This window comes from Choristoneura fumiferana, chromosome 10, assembly GCF_025370935.1.
Source record: "Choristoneura fumiferana chromosome 10, NRCan_CFum_1, whole genome shotgun sequence".
In the NCBI taxonomy this organism is placed as follows: domain Eukaryota; kingdom Metazoa; phylum Arthropoda; class Insecta; order Lepidoptera; family Tortricidae; genus Choristoneura; species Choristoneura fumiferana.
The window spans coordinates 7,187,245-7,204,624 of NC_133481.1; the positions used below are offsets into that span (position 1 = coordinate 7,187,245).

At 42.4% G+C, this 17,380-nt stretch overlaps 1 protein-coding gene across 1 annotated transcript; it reads right to left on the bottom strand.

Annotated features, from left to right (window-relative positions):
- Positions 1 to 537: 537 nt before the first annotated feature.
- frtz (WD repeat-containing and planar cell polarity effector protein fritz) lies at positions 538 to 16,956 on the bottom strand. Its single transcript, XM_074093314.1, has 14 exons — positions 16,743 to 16,956; positions 16,370 to 16,668; positions 15,657 to 15,781; positions 15,217 to 15,380; positions 14,663 to 14,777; positions 13,004 to 13,228; positions 11,224 to 11,357; positions 10,125 to 10,245; positions 9,613 to 9,717; positions 7,651 to 7,796; positions 5,779 to 5,936; positions 4,412 to 4,929; positions 3,707 to 3,827; positions 538 to 1,073 (listed from the first exon to the last, which is right to left on the bottom strand). The coding sequence occupies exons 1-14, from the start codon at positions 16,817 to 16,819 to the stop codon at positions 1,018 to 1,020; spliced, it is 2,364 nt and encodes a 787-aa protein (XP_073949415.1). The 5' UTR covers positions 16,820 to 16,956; the 3' UTR covers positions 538 to 1,017.
- Between the last annotated feature and the right edge of the window lie 424 nt (positions 16,957 to 17,380).

Below are 17,380 nucleotides of genomic sequence, written 5' to 3' on the forward strand. Positions count from 1 at the left end.
GTCTATATTTTTCACGCTTTTTAGTGTAAACACTCTAAGATACAATAGTTTCATGTCAACTGCTCGTCATCTTTTACGAAAGATTGCTGTTTCTGATGCAGAGACATTGCGGAGTCCTGATGCTTCACCACCTGTTCCATTTCACCATATGCATTATGTTGGGCATAAATAGCTTAGCAACTGTGTTAAAGTAATTGAAATTCAACACGTGAAATACTTGTTATTGAGAAGCTCCGGTGGTCCACAGTTCCACTTCACGAAATGATGATTTTCAAGAGCAAATGCAAGAGTTACTACTAAATATATATAAATTACCATACGCGTCCCTACAATATTTAAAGAGTTCCATCGATTTCCTTATCCAATCATCAAATCCTGTTTTGGTGCTTATGGGACCAAATGGACAGCATTCCTATATGAACGAAAAAAAAAATGTCAAACCGGTTCATAAATGACTGTTTTGAGGTAACAAACATAAAAAAAAACAATTGATAACCTGCTTTTTTTGAAGTCTGTTAAAAATAATAAACGCATAACTATGGTAAACAAGGTTTATTTCAACTTGTAAAATTCACAACCTATCAACGATAGAAAAATATTGTAAGGAAAGTTAAATCATTATAAGAGTTAATATGTTGGTGTCACCATATCAAAATTAAGACTATGCTGATACATTTAGGCTATAATTGTGCGTAATATTAGTGAATATTGCGATTTATTGAAACACTTTGTACAGATTAGGTAATCTGCAGCAGAAGTGAATGAGCAGTTCTGGAGCTCAAAATGACGTACACTACACTACTCTCAAAGTAACAAGAGGGTGTGTACTCGTAGCTCATTTTGAGCACCACAACCATACATTTACTTTTGCAGCTGACAGTCCAGTAAAAGTAAAACACACATAAACATATAATTTCCTTATTAACTAAGTGGACGGATAAAATTGTGCAAGTCGTTACTAACAATTATACTAAATAGTAATTATAAATCTCCTTAAAATATTATAGTTGGCACAGCTCACACCATACCAAAATGAACTACTTTAATTTTAGGCGGTTTTTGAGCAGCATTTTCTGTAACAAACCAATTAACAAAATTATATACACAGTCTTATTTTATATAATAAATTAACAGTTCAGATCTTTTAAATAATAGTAGTTTGTAAATTTTTACTACATATTAATAAATTAATAATTTCTTTACATACTATAAAATAAAGTCGTTTTTCATAATCTGTAGCCCTGTATGTATGTACGTTCGATTAGATCTTTTACAGTAGTGTAAGATTTTAATGAATTATAAAAAAATATTATGCGCAGTAAAACAGTGTCAAATAACACGGTGTAAGTAACTAGCACCGCGGCCAGGCTCCGCACGAGTGGAGTTTTGTAGAAGGGAAGGTGATATAGTGCGCGATTTTCAGAGTAACTTTCGATTTCATACTTAACGAGCTTTTACTAGAGATGTTGTAATCAAAGAGCATGCTTTTCCTCAGGAACTTTGCTATCATACTACCTACTATGATTACATAATATAATGCTATAATTGCATACTTCTAGCATTCATAGAAAGACTTGTTCCATGTTACCACAAACATTTAGACAATCGTTTAACTAAGAAGTGTAGAGGTAACTTATACAATCAATAACGAGAAAAAGTTGCAATAGTGTTCAGCTTCAAGCGGTAAATAACAGTTATAAATTCCTCCAGAGTAGCTTAAGAGTAGCAAGTGTATCAAATAATTTAGTAAATAGGTATATCCTAAAATAACTACTGTGAGAAAACGTTCGCGATCTGTTAAGAGCTTTATTGAATAATTTTACTGTTTACCGCCGTAAAGCTTCCTTTACCCTCTTGCTATAGTAAAAGAGAATAAATATGTTCGCTACGAACAAAAGTACATCGCGCGGCTTAAATGTGTGCGCGCGCCGGTTGGTGTCACTGATAATTTAAGGAGGATTAAGTTTTTTTAGTCAACTTACAGTTATTTGTACCTATTATCTTACGTTGATAAGACAAACATTGAATAATCATACACAATAATAGTGAAAGTATTTTAAAGATACTAAGACCCCTGGGGGTCGCGAGCCACAGATTGAAAAACACTGACTTAGAGTAACTTTAACGCACCTCGCGCACTAGACGCCCACGACCGCGACCAGATTGACTAAAGAAGCGGACAACGAGCAGGCAGTTCACTTGATGGAAAGTCACACATATGTCCTATAACATAAGTTCCCTTCTTCTTCCTTTAGTTAATCTGGTCGTTGCGGTCACTGGACGTGGGTCGTGGCCGTCTAGTGCGCGCTTAATTGTCATAAGCATAGTCAGCTACAAGTATTTCGATACGGCGAAAGTTACAAATAGTACATTGTACAACGATAGCATAAAACGAGCTATTTTACCCGAGACGTTAATATAGCCATCCGAGCCGGTACGGCGAAGGTGGATAGACACGTCGAGGGGAAAATGGGCTTAAAGCTCGAGTTTTACACTCTGCTTTTTACATCGATTGCGAGGAGATGAAATAACAACAGTGGAAACATTGTTCACTTACTAAGTACATTTTATTTTTTATGCATTGCTGATATAATTATAAATATTTACTTTTATTGATTTTAGTTTTAAATAAATTAAAAAGTATTACAAAATGTAGAAACTTCTTTGTTTGTGGCTGTCTACACCTGATTGTTTTGGTCTTAGACGAAGACTTTACTTTATGCACTAGAGCATAAAAAGTCATATTATGTCGCCTAGATCCAGCATAAACACGAACTTTACGAGCATGAGAAGTGAAAAATATGTTTCCACGGCCTTAAACGCCTAAGACCCAAAGCAAACATTCGTATTATTCATACAAATATTTGCCCCGATCGGCGATCGAACCTGGGACCTCAAGCTTCACAGTCAGGTTCTTACTATCACTTCGCTATCTGATCGTCCTGATAAAATGAATAAAGTTGTGTTTACTTACATATTTTTGTAATTTTGGCCGCATCGATCTCTTTGTAGTTGACTGTGCAAAAAATGTGCGGTCTAACATTATAAAGCCCAATTTTCACCGCGAGCGGGGCGGACTCACTCATTAATGACTAGGCGCGGCCACATGCAGTCGCTCGACGCTCGTTTCCAGCGTCAAATCTGGTCACGTGACATATAGCGATAAAGTTGAAAATGTTGAGCTTTATCGCTGGAAAAAAAACCTTTTCAATTTCGGAAAAAACACTGTTATTACTTTTTAATTCACTCCAATTTCTTTTATTTGTACCACTTCCACGACTGCCACTAAAAGTTAAGAAATCAGCTTCCAAGACCAAGATCATTCGGGCAAGCAGCCATCTTGATGCTGCTGTTCGACGCGGCGAATTGACGTTGCTTTTTTGAGTCGCGGGAAATTCAAAATAGGGTCACGTGACCAGATTTATCGCTGGAAACGAGCGTCGAGGGACTAGCATGTGGCCGCACCTTCACGTACAATGATCGGCTGCATGAAAGTTCTTAGTCTATATAAGTTAAACTTCGTCATTAATGAGTCCGCTCCGTTCGCGGTGTAAATTGGGCTACAGCTGTGGAAACATTCGAAATGTGCTGTGATCATGCAGTGAGGTGCGGTGAAGATGCGTCGTGCTGTGGCATGCGGCATGTGCCGTGCGGCAGTCGCATGCGTCGTGCGTGCGTCACACTTCGACGTAGTCGAGCGCGGTACCGGGCGGGGGCGGCGCGGGCGCGGGCGCGTGCGGCGCGAACGCCGCCAGGTAGTTGTGGGGCGCGCACAGCGGCAAGCTGTCGGCCAGTTCTCGCGCGGGCTCCGGGCACGGCGGTGGCTCCTGGTGAACGATTTTGGGTCTTTTTAGTGTAGCTTGTTGCCATGGTAACGTCTCCAGAGTTACTAGCGAAAAGTTTAATTTTATGGGGTCCAAATCCACTAAAAGTTAGGAGTTGTGGGGGGGAGCTTTAAGGCAATTCCTTCATGGCTCATCTCCTAAGCACACTAATATCTTACTGATTTTTTTTTCTGAGAACTTAACACACACCAAGTTCCCTGGTGATGTTTCTTGTAGTTATGTGAACCCGCTAGTTTTCAATTTTTTTTTTGTTGTAGCGGCCATACGAATACACTTATTTTCAGCTGTCTGTCTATTACGGTCCTCGAGATACAGGATACAGCCCTGTGATAGACAGACAGACAGACGGACGGAACGACAGTAATAGGGTCATCAAAAAAAACATATAAAAGTGAGTGGCAAGACTGCTAAGCTGAGCTGGGACTAAGTTGGATATGTCTGCCGAATGTACGCACAACAATGGGCCCTAATCGGTACAATCGGTTCCGTGGGTTTTCAGACTCAGATCAAAAAGGAAATAGTGGGATTGTCCGGCTTGATAGGCTGTAAAATAAAGCAATACTTACCGCTGCTACAACAGCTATCGTGACAGTATCCGAGAACTTGACTTTATTCTTTTCCCCGGGCGGCCTATTCGACCTCTCGTACGCTCCGTTGTCAAATTTCACCGCCCGTTCGCCAGCAGAGCCGGGCCTATAATTCCCGTGGTACCGGTACATATTCGGAGCATCCTCCCTCAATTCTGTTTGGAACAGGTGTCTAAAGTGGACCGACGCAAGTTTGTCCTCGAGCGGCCGCGGTATCACTTCCACGTTTTGTTTGAGCACGTTTTCCAAGCTGGGCCATTTTTTTTCGCGTACATCTGTGTTCCATATGGTGTTGTTTTTCTCAAGGTACTGGTGGAGGTTGGGGCGGATGCTCGTCGCGGGGGGCGGGTTGTCAGGGGCGGGGGGGACAGGGAGCAGGGGGAGGGGCACGCGGGGCAAGGGAGGGGGGCGCGCGCGGCTGCCGCGGGACGCGCTGGACTCGTCGTCGGAGCCCGAGCAAGAGCTGCATTGCGAGCACGACTCGGAACAGACGGATTCTGAGAACAGAAAGACCAATGTGTTGGTAGAGTTAGGTAAATTGGGACTTTATTCTGATATGCATGGCAGGCAGAGATCGGAATAGAAGTAATATGGATTTTTAAAACTTTCACGATGCTGGTATGTCAAGTAAAAATTTAGACAACCTGTTGGGAATCGAGTTGCTACATCTTCACGCCACTGGTACGGTCTACATACGAGTCTATTGTACCGCGACGACAGGTATGTGTACCGACCTGCGGGCAGCCGCGCCGTGTGGTGCGCCAGCGCGGCGGCCTCCGCGGCCAGCGCGGGCAGGCGCGCGCGCCGAGCCGCCCAGCGCGCGTCGCAGCACAGGTCCCGCGACGACTGGTATGTGTACCGACCTGCGGGCAGCCGCGCCGTGTGGTGCGCCAGCGCGGCGGCCTCCGCGGCCAGCGCGGGCAGGCAGCCGTCGCAGCACAGGTCCCGCGACGACTGGTATGTGTACCGACCTGCGGCAGCCGCGCCGTGTGGTGCGCCAGCCGCGGCCGTCGTGCGTGCGACCAGCGCGCCGGCGCTCCGCGGCCAGCGCGGGCAGGCGCGCGCGCCTCCCGCGACGACTGGTATGTGTACCGACCTGCGGGCAGCCGCGCCGTGTGGTGCGCCAGCGCGGCGGCCTCCGCGGCCAGCGCGGGCAGGCGCGCGCGCCGAGCCGCCAGCGCGCGTCGCAGCACAGGTCCCGCGACGACTGGTATGTACCGACCTGCGGGCAGCCGCGCCGTGTGGTGCGCCAGCGCGGCGGCCTCCGCGGCCAGCGCGGCAGGCGCGCGCGCCGAGCCGCCCAGCGCGCGTCGCAGCACAGGTCCCGCGACGACTGGTATGTGTACCGACCTGCGGCAGCCGCGCCGTGTGGTGCGCCAGCGCGGCGGCCTCCGCGGCCAGCGCGGGCAGGCGCGCGCGCCGAGCCGCCCAGCGCGCGTCGCAGCACAGGTCCCACGACGACAGGTCCACGCACAAACTGAGAGCTTTCTCATAGCGCCCGCGTCTGCCCAATCGTATAGTGTTTTAAAATACACCCGGAATATTTCACTAGATCAGTGTTTTTCAACCTTTTTCATGACATGACCCCTTTCGTATAAATAAATATTTCGCGACTTCCCTACTCGCTGTTTTTTTTCGTGCATTTTTTTATTTTGTTAAAAATAGGTATAATTAATTAGTTAAGATTTTCTTAACAAATATTTTTTAACTGAATTAGTTTTCCCAGCAACTAATAGGGGCTCCGAGACCCCCTAAAGAGGTTGAAAAACACTGCTATAGATGATGTTTTGAAACATCACTACAAAGTTTTATCATCGGATTTTTGTTTCAAAGCGTAGTATGTGTCTATTTATACTATTTATTGTACAAATAAATAAACAAAAATATGAGACACGCCAGTTAACGTTCCGCGTGACGTCACGCCGAGCGACACTTTTTAGCACGCGTGACGTCACGGGCTTCCGCCCTCCAACTTTGACGCGCTTCATCTTTGTAATTTCTTGGTTGACTGACAAAAGAAAAAGGGTATGATTTTATTGATCACCTAAAAAATGCATTTTCGGCGACCTAATAAATAATATTTGTTCCTAAAATAGTAGATTTGTCACCTAAATTGAATCACCAAATAATATTAAAACGGTTACCTAAATATTATTTAAAAATATTGATCATCAAATAATTATATTGGGTTCCAAAATAATAGATGTGTCACTAAAACTGAATCACCAAACAATATAGAAATGGCTACCTAAAAAATAATTTTAATCACTGGAAAATAATATTGATCATCAAATAATTGAATTGAAATTTGACGATAATGATATACAATGAATGAAATAATAATAATAATATCCTCTAACAAATTACACCAATTGACCCAGCCCCAAACTAAGCAATGGGCTAAACTAAGCAATTCTATGGGTGCTAAACAACGGTTAGACATACAGACATATACACTTAAATATATACAGACATCCAAGACTCAAGTACCTACTACAAACATTTGTACTTATCATACAAGTATTAGCAAAAAAATGATCGGTTCTGGCACTTCGCCGGCCGCTACCGCGGCACGCTCGCTTCGCTCGCTCGGCTCGCGCACTGAGGGTCGCGGTTTTACCTAACACTCCTCGCTTCGCTCGACGTCGTACCTAACCAGACCTGTCTTAGTAGAATAGGTAGAAGCATCGAATTAAGGAACTGATCTATTTATTAGGTGACAGGTCTATTATTTCGGTGATCGAATTTGATGATCAAACTATAATTCAGGATACAGGTTTACATTAATCTGATGATTCATACTTAGAGACAGTTTTGATTAATATGATGACTAATATATTTCTTAGGGATAGATATTATAATTAGGGTATAGAAGTTTAGTGACAAATCTAAATTTAAGCGACAGAAAATATAGTTCCGAAAGAAAAATACGTGTCCAATATTTACTGATAATCTAACTGATGGACTAAATAGAATATTTTTTTAATTTACACCAATTGACCTAGTCCCAAACCAAGTACAGCTTGTATTATGGATAATAGGCAACGAATAAACATAGTTAGGTACTTATATAGATAAATACACACTTAATTACATATTAAATATCCAAGACCCGAGCACAAACATTCGTATTCATACAAATCTGTCCCGGCCGGGGATCGAACCCCGAAATTGGCGGTTTTAGTCAGAAACTACCCAGTTACGTTTATGAGACATACCTCAGCAAGTGGTGGAAGAAGTTCCTAGCCAGGTCGTGTACCGCGGGTGCATACCGCGCGTCAGTGTTGGCCGAGGGCGCCAAGTACGTGCCGAGGGCGGCCTGGGCCCGCGCCTCGCCCGCCGCCCCCGCGCCGCGAGCGCCAACCTGAAATTAACAAAAAAACTTCATTACTAATATACTATTACCCCATTATCCCCCCCCCACACACCTTTCCGCCGCCTTTGTACAAGTACCTATCTCAAAGTTTGTCCATTTGTATTTTGTTTCTTTCCTTTTGTACAATAAAGAGTTTACACACATACCTAATATTATAAATGTGAAAGTGTGTGTGTTTGCATGTTTGTCCGTCTTTCACGTCGAAACAGAGCGACGAATTAACGTGATTTTTGGCACAAAGATAGTTTATGGGCCGGAGAGTGACATAGGCTACTTTTTATCAAAGCAAAATGCACAGTTCCCGATGGAACAGCGCGCGATAAACGCGCGATTCCACGCGGACGAAGCCGCGGGCAAAAGCTAGTACATACATACATGATAGTTCTGTGTATTTGCATTTTTATTTTTATGTGCAATAAAGAGTTTACATACATACATGAAATTAAATTAGGCATGGAGATACTTTGAGATACTGTTTACAGCTTTTATTTAGATGCGAATGTTGTGTTTAGTGCGGTTTGGACTTTACTTTTTTCTTCTTCATCGTCTTCTTCAGCCATTTTCTACCATTTTGGTGTAGGCCTCCTTCAGCTTTCTCCACTTCTCTCTGTTCTGTGCCAGTTTGACCCGGCTATTCACTTGATGTCATCCTTCCATCTCATCTGCGGACGTCCTCTCGGGCGGGTCGCGCCCCAGGGTCTCCATTCCAAGGTTTTCCTGCACCACGCGTCGTGCTTTCGAGCGAAGTGGCCCGCCCATTGTCACTTCAGGGTAGCTATTCGATGAACAGCGTCTGCGACACCACTTTGCTCCCTAAGCCACTTATTTGTTTTTCGATCCCTCAGCGTTATTCCCACCAGCTTCCTCTCCACTGCTCTTTTGGCTACCTGTACTTTGTGTATACACTCTTTAGTAAAGACCCAAGTTTCTGCTCCATATGTGAGAACTGGAAGAATACATTGGTTGAATATTCTTGCTTTTGTTCTGCTGTGATTTTCATTTTAAGGGCAAAGTCTAGTTTCGCATACGTCGGTCGATTTCGGTGAGCCGATTTTCCTTCCCCATCCTTAACTCCTGACCCAGGTAGACATACTTTTCCACTCTTTCTATCGGGATCTGGTCCACAGTGATCGTCGTTGTGTTTTCGTGATATTTCTGAAGGGTTAGGCATAGTAACTCACCCGCTTGCCCAAGACGTCTTGGTGAGTGAGAAGTAGTCCAACTTGCTAGGACTATGGGTGCTACCGTTGAATTTCTGCTAGAAATTTCCTCCGCTACCAACCCTAGGATAGTACTCCTTCTCTGAGTACTCCCAGACTAGCAAACCGTTAGACGCCCTGCCAGCCCCCCTGTCTCTCTCTGTTCGTTGACCTTGCGTCCCACTGGGGTTTTAACCCAATCTTCTTCAAGGTTGCTCAACTTAACGGGGTCCACCGCATGAAGGTGAGAGTGGAGTTGAGATGCAGAGGCTAGAGAACCTTTCTTGAGGTAGTTCTTGTGTTGCGCATGACATCCCCTTGTACCACACTTACTTTTTTATGTAATCTTTTTGTTTTTCCTTTTTGTACAATAAAGAGTACAAACAAACAAACAAATTTCAAATGTAATTTCGCACATAAATTGCGAAAAACTCACGAGGTTTCCACCCTCCCCAAGAACCCGGGTTCAAAACCACGTCCCTCTGCTCGAGAGGCATCATACCACTAGGTCGCCACAACATCGAAAATTAGATGAAATACATTAGTTATAATAGTTGAAACTTTAATTTAACTTTACATCATGGCCAATATTCATTTATATTTACCACTAGCATAGTCGCCGCTCGTAGGCACGAGGGACCGGATATTTCCCAGTCCATGGCGCGAAGGAGGGACACTGCGTTGGATGGCCGACCGGAGCGGATCCAAGCCTGGAATGGGACAAATTAATATTGTTGTAAACGGAATAAAAAACGAAACAAAAGTAAGGACGTAGTGTCATTGGCCCTTAAGACGACTCAACTGTACCCAAAGAAAAAATATAAACGTAAAAGTAACTCTCTATACAACAATCTTCTAAACTTATAAAAGAGAAACGTTACTGAATTATTGAATTTGTCAAACAAAGCACATCCTAAAGTACTAATAGCTAGAAACTTAACATTTATTGAAAGGATTTTTTCTAAATAATTATAAGTTCAGCAGTACCGCGTTTATTTCCTTCTTATCACTTTATGTCTCCTGCTGCACGTGTTTTATGTGTTTTAATAGATTTTCGAGATAGAATAGTAATAGATAGATATAATAGTTTTAGAGATAGAAGTCTAGTATAGAATACCGTCATGAGTTCCGGATGCAAGATGCGGAGTAACGCGAGCGGTCCTCCGGTAAAAGACGCCAGCACTAACGGCCCGCCTTGAACCGCTCTCGTGGCCAGCAGCTGCATTCGGCGGGGCTCCCTATATCAAACACAAGAGTAATAATAACATAGTGTGCTAAAATAACTATCAAACACTACATATGCCACACGGGCCCATCCTTCACAAACAACACACAAAACACTGACACGTTTCGAACTCTCTACGAGTTCATTCTCAAAGCTTAATTAGTAAACCACCACCAGAGCAAACATCCATTGTCAAACAAAACGAAACGTTCGCAACTTTTGAAACTACGACTTACAAATAAAGAAACATGAATGCAAGGCCACCTTAAAAAGTTTCGTGATTTCAGTCGTAATTAATACCTCAATCGGGACTTATATGACGTTAACAAACGAGTAATAATTACCTCGACATATCGACCACATTACAGTGGCCGTGGTCACGAGTAGACTGAAGTAGTTTGTTAGCGTGATTTGATGTTCCGATTGTGGTATAATTACGAGAAAACCATTGGCCTATAATTATATTCCGATAATTTTCAGTCGCAAGGTATACCTAGTAGTCCCATAATTTACATGCTCAGAGTGAACAAGAGGAGCCTGTTTGAACGTTGTTAAATAAGTTTGATGAAAGTCCTACTTATATTATAAATGTGAAAGTTTGTGTGTGTGTGTGTGTGTGTGTGTGTGTGTGTGTGTGTGTGTGTGTGTGTGTGTGTGTGTGTGTGTGTGTGTGTATGTTTGTTACTCCTTCACGCTAAAACGGTTGGACGCATTTGGATGAAATTTGGTGTGTAGATAGCTGGACGTCTGGAATAACACATAGGCTACTTTTTATTCTGAAATTCCCACGGGATAGGGAAAAAATCTTGAAATTTCAACCACTGGGTTTAGAGTCATGAAATTTTGTACCTCAATGAAGATCACGATATAAATTTTGGGATTCCCCAGGGGAATTTTGTAAAATCTCGGAATTTCAATTGTGACTACCAGATCGAGTAGTTTACGCGTGCGAAGCCACGGGTAAACTCTAGTTTGTACTAAATGCGTTTACTTGAGGTGGGGTGCGAGTAGCAGCGCGCCGGCGGGGTGCGGCAGCGCGGCGAGCGCGTGGTCGAGGCACTGCAGCCGCGCGCCCTCCTCGCCCGCCACCAGTAGCGCCCCACACCACCACACCTCCGTCGCCACCTGCCCAATAATAATAATTAATTAATTATTCGAGATCAAATACAATTGACAACTCTATTTGATGTCGAATATCGACGGAACCATTTTGCAGTTAGTAGGACCTTGTGCAAGGTCCGCCCGGATTGCTAACACCATCTTGCTCGCTAATCCTGCCGTGAAGCAGCAATGCTTGCACTGTTGTGTTTCGGCGTGGAGATTAAGACAGCCGGTGAAATTACTGGCACTTGAGGTATCCCATCTTAGGCCTCTAGGTTGGCAACGCATCTGCAATCCCCCTGGTGTTGCAGGTGTCTATGGGCGGTCGTGATCTCTTACAATCAGGAGACCCACTTGCTTGTTTGCCATCCAGTCGAATAAAAAAAATACAGTCGAATGCCAATTGCTTTCGAATCCTGCATGAAGATCCACAAACTCACTTTCGGTTTCGATCTTAGTTTCAACAAATTTTCTGCCGAATCCGACACTATAAGGCCCTTGTTCTACCGCTGGCGAGGAAAAGCTTAGCTATCAACTAGTTTATCGCAGCGACCAAAGCTATAAAACACTAAATTTAAAAAATCTTAAAACCCGACTGCCTTAAAAACTAAAAGGAAGAAAATAAGTCTAGTGGTCTAGAACTCTGTTAAGTAGCTAATTTAAAGTTCAACAGTCGGGATCCATTACTAGGAATTTTTGAGCGTCACGATTTTAATGGGTCCCGACTGTTGTAATATTATATAGCCTATGTCACTCCCACAGTTATGACGAATCCAATGACACCTCATATGTTAAATCCGTCTAGCCGTTTAGGCTGCAGCGATGACCAAAAAACTTTACATACATACAAACGCTCGAAAAACATAACCTTCCTTCGGGCAGTCGGGTAAAAATAAAACTTGCTCAGCGATGCTCGCTTGGCAGTCAGAACTCACGGCGAGAGCACAAACAGCCGTCATTTTAGTCTACAGTGTAAGCGCACTGTATCGCCCTTCGTGCTCGTACAAACCTATATAGCCTGGCGACAAAACTATAGGAACTGGGCACTCGCTTTTTGTTGCTCGTCAACTCGTTTCTAGCTCTACTCGCTTCTCGTTTATTGTCGGTAGTGGGACAAGTAAGGGCCCTCGCCCACGGCGACTTTTTGTACCGATGCTGTCGCGCGTTTTGTAAATGCTCGACAGCATCGCTACTAACGCACGTTAGTCGCATTGGCAACGCGCTACAGAAGCGATGCCAACGCGCTACAGCATCGCGACTGTATCGATGCAAACGCGCCACGGTTTCGGACGACATCGTGAAGGGAGGGAGGGTGAAGCGCGACAGTAGCGCGTTAGCATCGCGACTGAATCGTGGTTATGTGGGCGAGTGTACAGCTAGCGACCGCATTTCGACTGTATCTATGCGAACGCGCGACAGCATCGCTACTGCATCGCTACAAAAAGTCACCGTGGGCGAGCGGCTTAAGTGCCTAGCGCCGAAACTTGCCGAAGCAGAATATTTAAGCTGCGCGTCCACTGCATCGGACCGATAGGCACGAATTCTACGGCGCAGAAATGACGATCCAGTGCACGCAGTACCATAGAACTCTATACAAAGCAACAAATCCGTCCGCTCTCTGATGCAGTGGACGCGCAGCTTTAGTCGGTCACTAGCTGCAGTGTACTCACGAATCCCAGCCTAGTGGAGTGCGTGAGTCCGGCGGTGGCGTGCACGATATGCAGCGAGCCGTCGATGCAGGCGGCGAGCAGCCGGCGGCCGCACGGAGCCCGGCGCGCGGCGCGACCCGGCGCCGGCAGCGGCGCGCGCGTCGCCGCCTCGCAAGGGGACAGGCGGGCTGCGCGCAACGCCGCTGAGGGGAGCTCGTGCTGCGTCCATGATAACGTTACACCCGTCTGGAATAGCAATTTCCTCACAAATGTGAAAGTTGTCAATGAATATACAGGATGTACAGATATAAGTGACCACATAAATGTACACAAATATTCGACCGTTCTAAATTTACAATACGATCTAATGAAGTCGTTAAAAATATGACTGTTACTGTTGAGCGTTGTGGTATCGCGCTGGGGAGTAACGGGAAGCTAGACGTCGTGAGCAAAATTTTCACATATTTTAGGTATACGTAATGCTTCCATGTAAGAAAGGGATAAAATTTTGCTAAAGTACGGCCGCGGAGCAAGAATTTCGCGCAATGACCTTAACTACTTGTCTTTGTCACACGCGCGTGAATATTTGACGTCGCATTCGTACAAATTCATGTGTGCAAGCGCGACGGCCAATATTTACGCGCAAGTGACAGAGACACATAGTGAAAGTTTATTGTACAAAATTCATAGCGCTCCGCGACCCGACTTTAGTAGGCGTCCTGTCTAGGATGTAAGGTCTTTTAAAAGAAAAGTAATAAATACTTATTCTTTAAGAAAATTCTGGAAAAAAGATAGAACTTCATGAAATTGAATATGAACGTTGAACATAATTTAAAATTTACAATGAAATACAAAACATTTACAAACAAAGGTCCATAACTTTACAAATTAGGGGCACGTAAAGGTGCGCTGTTAAACTAGCTGCCGCCTTGCGAAACTTCAATATTTTTATGATTTATGATTCAGCCAATGCAGGTCGTAAATTCACTTTAATGGAAAACATAAAATAACAATGTTTCTTTATTTTATATTGTCATAGTACGGCGTGTAAAACCTAATCACCATAACGGCAAAACAAAGTGATACGGACGCTAGGGGAAGTCCAATAGGTATCAAGGACGCCGTAAAACATATCGACGTTTTATATGCCAAATTTTATATGTATTGCCGTTTTTATTTGCCAACTTTTGGCCCTTTATGGCGCCAGAGTTTAGCGGAGACTATTTTTGTTTACATATGTAGATTACGACGAAGTGCAGACCTCTTCTTTATTTTTTTTGAAGTAAGTTAAAAATTAATAAAAAAAATAAAAAAACCCAATTGCCTTTAACAAACTTTGAAATAAAAAAATCCCCATAGTGGTACCCATTCAAAATCGTGACCAGCTCAAAAAATCCCAGTAATGGGCAGTATGACAAATTACTTAATTGTGTTTTGCTTATTTTCTTTTGTACAATAAAGAGTTTACATACATACATAAGGGTGCAAATTCTCAGGCCGTGCATTGTTTTTGTTCCTCAGTTATATAAATAACATTCTAAAAATATATAGGTTGCTAACTAGAAAAGTCTACGAGCCCTATGTCCCTAGTGAGGGATAACAGGATCACATCATCATCATCATCAACTAGAAAAAAGCCCCATTAGTTATTTTATGTGGTTGGTGTATTTCTTTTCTTACCTTATGGCACACTGTCTGCTCAACAATATGAATAACATTGTCATTATTCCGTGAGATCTCAGCCAACAACGTCTCATTCTCCAGTTGATGGTATGCTATTAAATTCATTTGCTGTCTGTAATAAAAATAAAATTGCAAGAATTTCAAATGATAAAAATAACCCCACAAATAACCTTGTGAGTAAACCATACGACGAACAATCTGGTGTAGCGTATCTGCGGTTCAAAATTGGAAAAAAAAGCGATTACAACCTGCGGCGCGTAAGTGTAGCGCTGAGCGTTGATAACTACAACAAACACATACACACACACACACACACATATATGTACACATGTGATAGTCGCCCACGCCTACTAGAGCTTACGCTTGACACGCGCATCACTCAGTCCCCCCACAATACCTAATTTTATACTTTTGCGCATTAAATTAACAGTCACCGCTACATTACGAGCCGCAAGGAATACGTGCAGACAGAACCCTTAAGTTAAGTTTAGACCATGACACTTTAAGCGGTAGTGTAAAGCAACTCGTAATATTTGTATTTGTTTATTTACCCTTTTATCTGATACAAGTGCATATTGGCGTGGTCTTCGAGCACAGGGCTCCAGGGCGCCGGTTCCACGGCGGCAGCGCCCCACACCAGCACCCTTGTGACTGCGGGGGTCTCGCACCATGACACTCTTCGCTCAGTGCGACGGGATCCTCCAAGTTCCACGGTCTGCAAATAAGTATTTTGTCAAAACCATTGGTTTTTTTTTACTCTTTGTTACTTTCCCAGCTTGTGTCTGTTGCTTTGCTGTAAATTTTGCAAAATCAATTTTTAATTTTTGTCTAAATACAAATTAATGAGTCAGTCAGTCAGGATGATGCTTTTTATAATGTATGTGTCTTAACTGAAACTCTACAATGTTAAATTAATTTTATTACATTACAAACATTTCATTTTTGAATAACTACTTTGATATCGTTATTTATTGTTATAAACATATCTTACTTGTATGTGGGGATCTCTGTCTCTGATACGACAAGGTTGAGCACTCAGCATACCCTTCCCAAATGTCAGTAGTGTTGCTGTCCGGTCAGTGTGTGTGAATAATAAATGAGATTTGCAAAAGGCAACTGCAATAGAAATTTGATACATGAAGAGTTACATGTAGAGAGTAATTTATATGTTTTTGTCCAAAGATTATTAATAAATGAACATAATAAAAATTACAAATGCAGCAGGGACTTCATCATGCTTTTTAAGTCCTAAGCATGTTACTTATCAGGGTTGATATAAAATTATCTTCTTTTTTATGTTTCTAACAGTATTTTTTTACAAAATTCACAAAGAATTGTAACAAATCAATTAGCTACTTGAATTCTCCAAAAGGCTTAGTAAAAAAACTATACATTCATAAATATGCCAGAGTTAGAATATTAGTAACATTATTTTAAGGGTCATTATTTGAGTGTTTTAACTGCCTTATTTGTGTTAATGTGCATTTGAATAAATATTTTTTTCTCTTTAATACTATTTTGGTTATTATGATGCTTCATAACTTTTAAATAATCCATGAATTTCTATTATATATATTATTAAAAGAATGATTTAAATCTCAATGTTTACTACGAAGATCACTTGACAAACCCTTAGTAATTTTGAGTAAAAATTGCAAAGTTTGTGATGAATTGGTGAAAATCGAACATTTTATAGAAACAAACCTCCACTAACAGCTTGTCCAGATAGTTTTCCTACAACATATCTATCAAATAAAATCTGAGTGACATCCAATGTGTTGGGTTTCACAGTCAGGTAGGCGATGGCACCAGAGGAGAATACAATAACGATCAGGCAGTCATTTAACCAGTCGCAGAAGACTGCAGAGCGCTCCCGAAACTTAGTCTCTAATTGTTTAATTTGTCGAGGTTTAACAGCACTCCAGTGCCCTCCCCGTCTCTCGCAAAAACTTCTCTTTGCAGTATCATACACGGACTCGTCAGCTTTTTTCTTCGTTTCATACCTAAAATATAATACCGCTAAGTTAAACACGGCAGAAACTTTCCAACATTGTTTAGGAAGTGAGTTGTGACTTACTTGTAACTTTTAAAGTCCCCATTTTTAACTTGCACGGAGTCGTCGTTCGTCAGAAATTTTACATTGTAACTAAACATGGTCACAATAAATGTATGTAAACTTTTTCAGTGCACATTTTTCGAGAAAGTTTAAGTCATAATTTCAATATTTACTATTATTTTAATTGTTGCGTTTCGCTTTGCGGACACGACATGACAAATTGACTTGACATGACAATGACATAGCCACAGATAAGCTAAGGTGGACAGATAAGGGTAGACGGCGCCTCACGGCGCGCCGGATAATGTCAGGAAGGCTGTATGTACTATGGATTGTAGAGAGAATAGGGAGGGATGACAAACTATAACTGGGGAAAAGTTGCAATTTACCCTCCACACATACTATGGAGTGTAAATCGGAAGATGACAAGCTTTGTGTAAGCAAAGTGTCCATCGAAAAGTGCTAACTAGATGGTGCTACAGTGTCAAGAGAATAAATTTTTAAGGAAGCTTTATAACGAAAAACAGTAAAATCACTCAATAAAGTTATTAACAGATCATGAAATTTAAATTACCAATCACTTAATCACTTTTTCTCACATTTTTTAGCAAATTTGAGTTCAAATATTCGAACAATCAGCAGTTTTAATGCGATTTCAT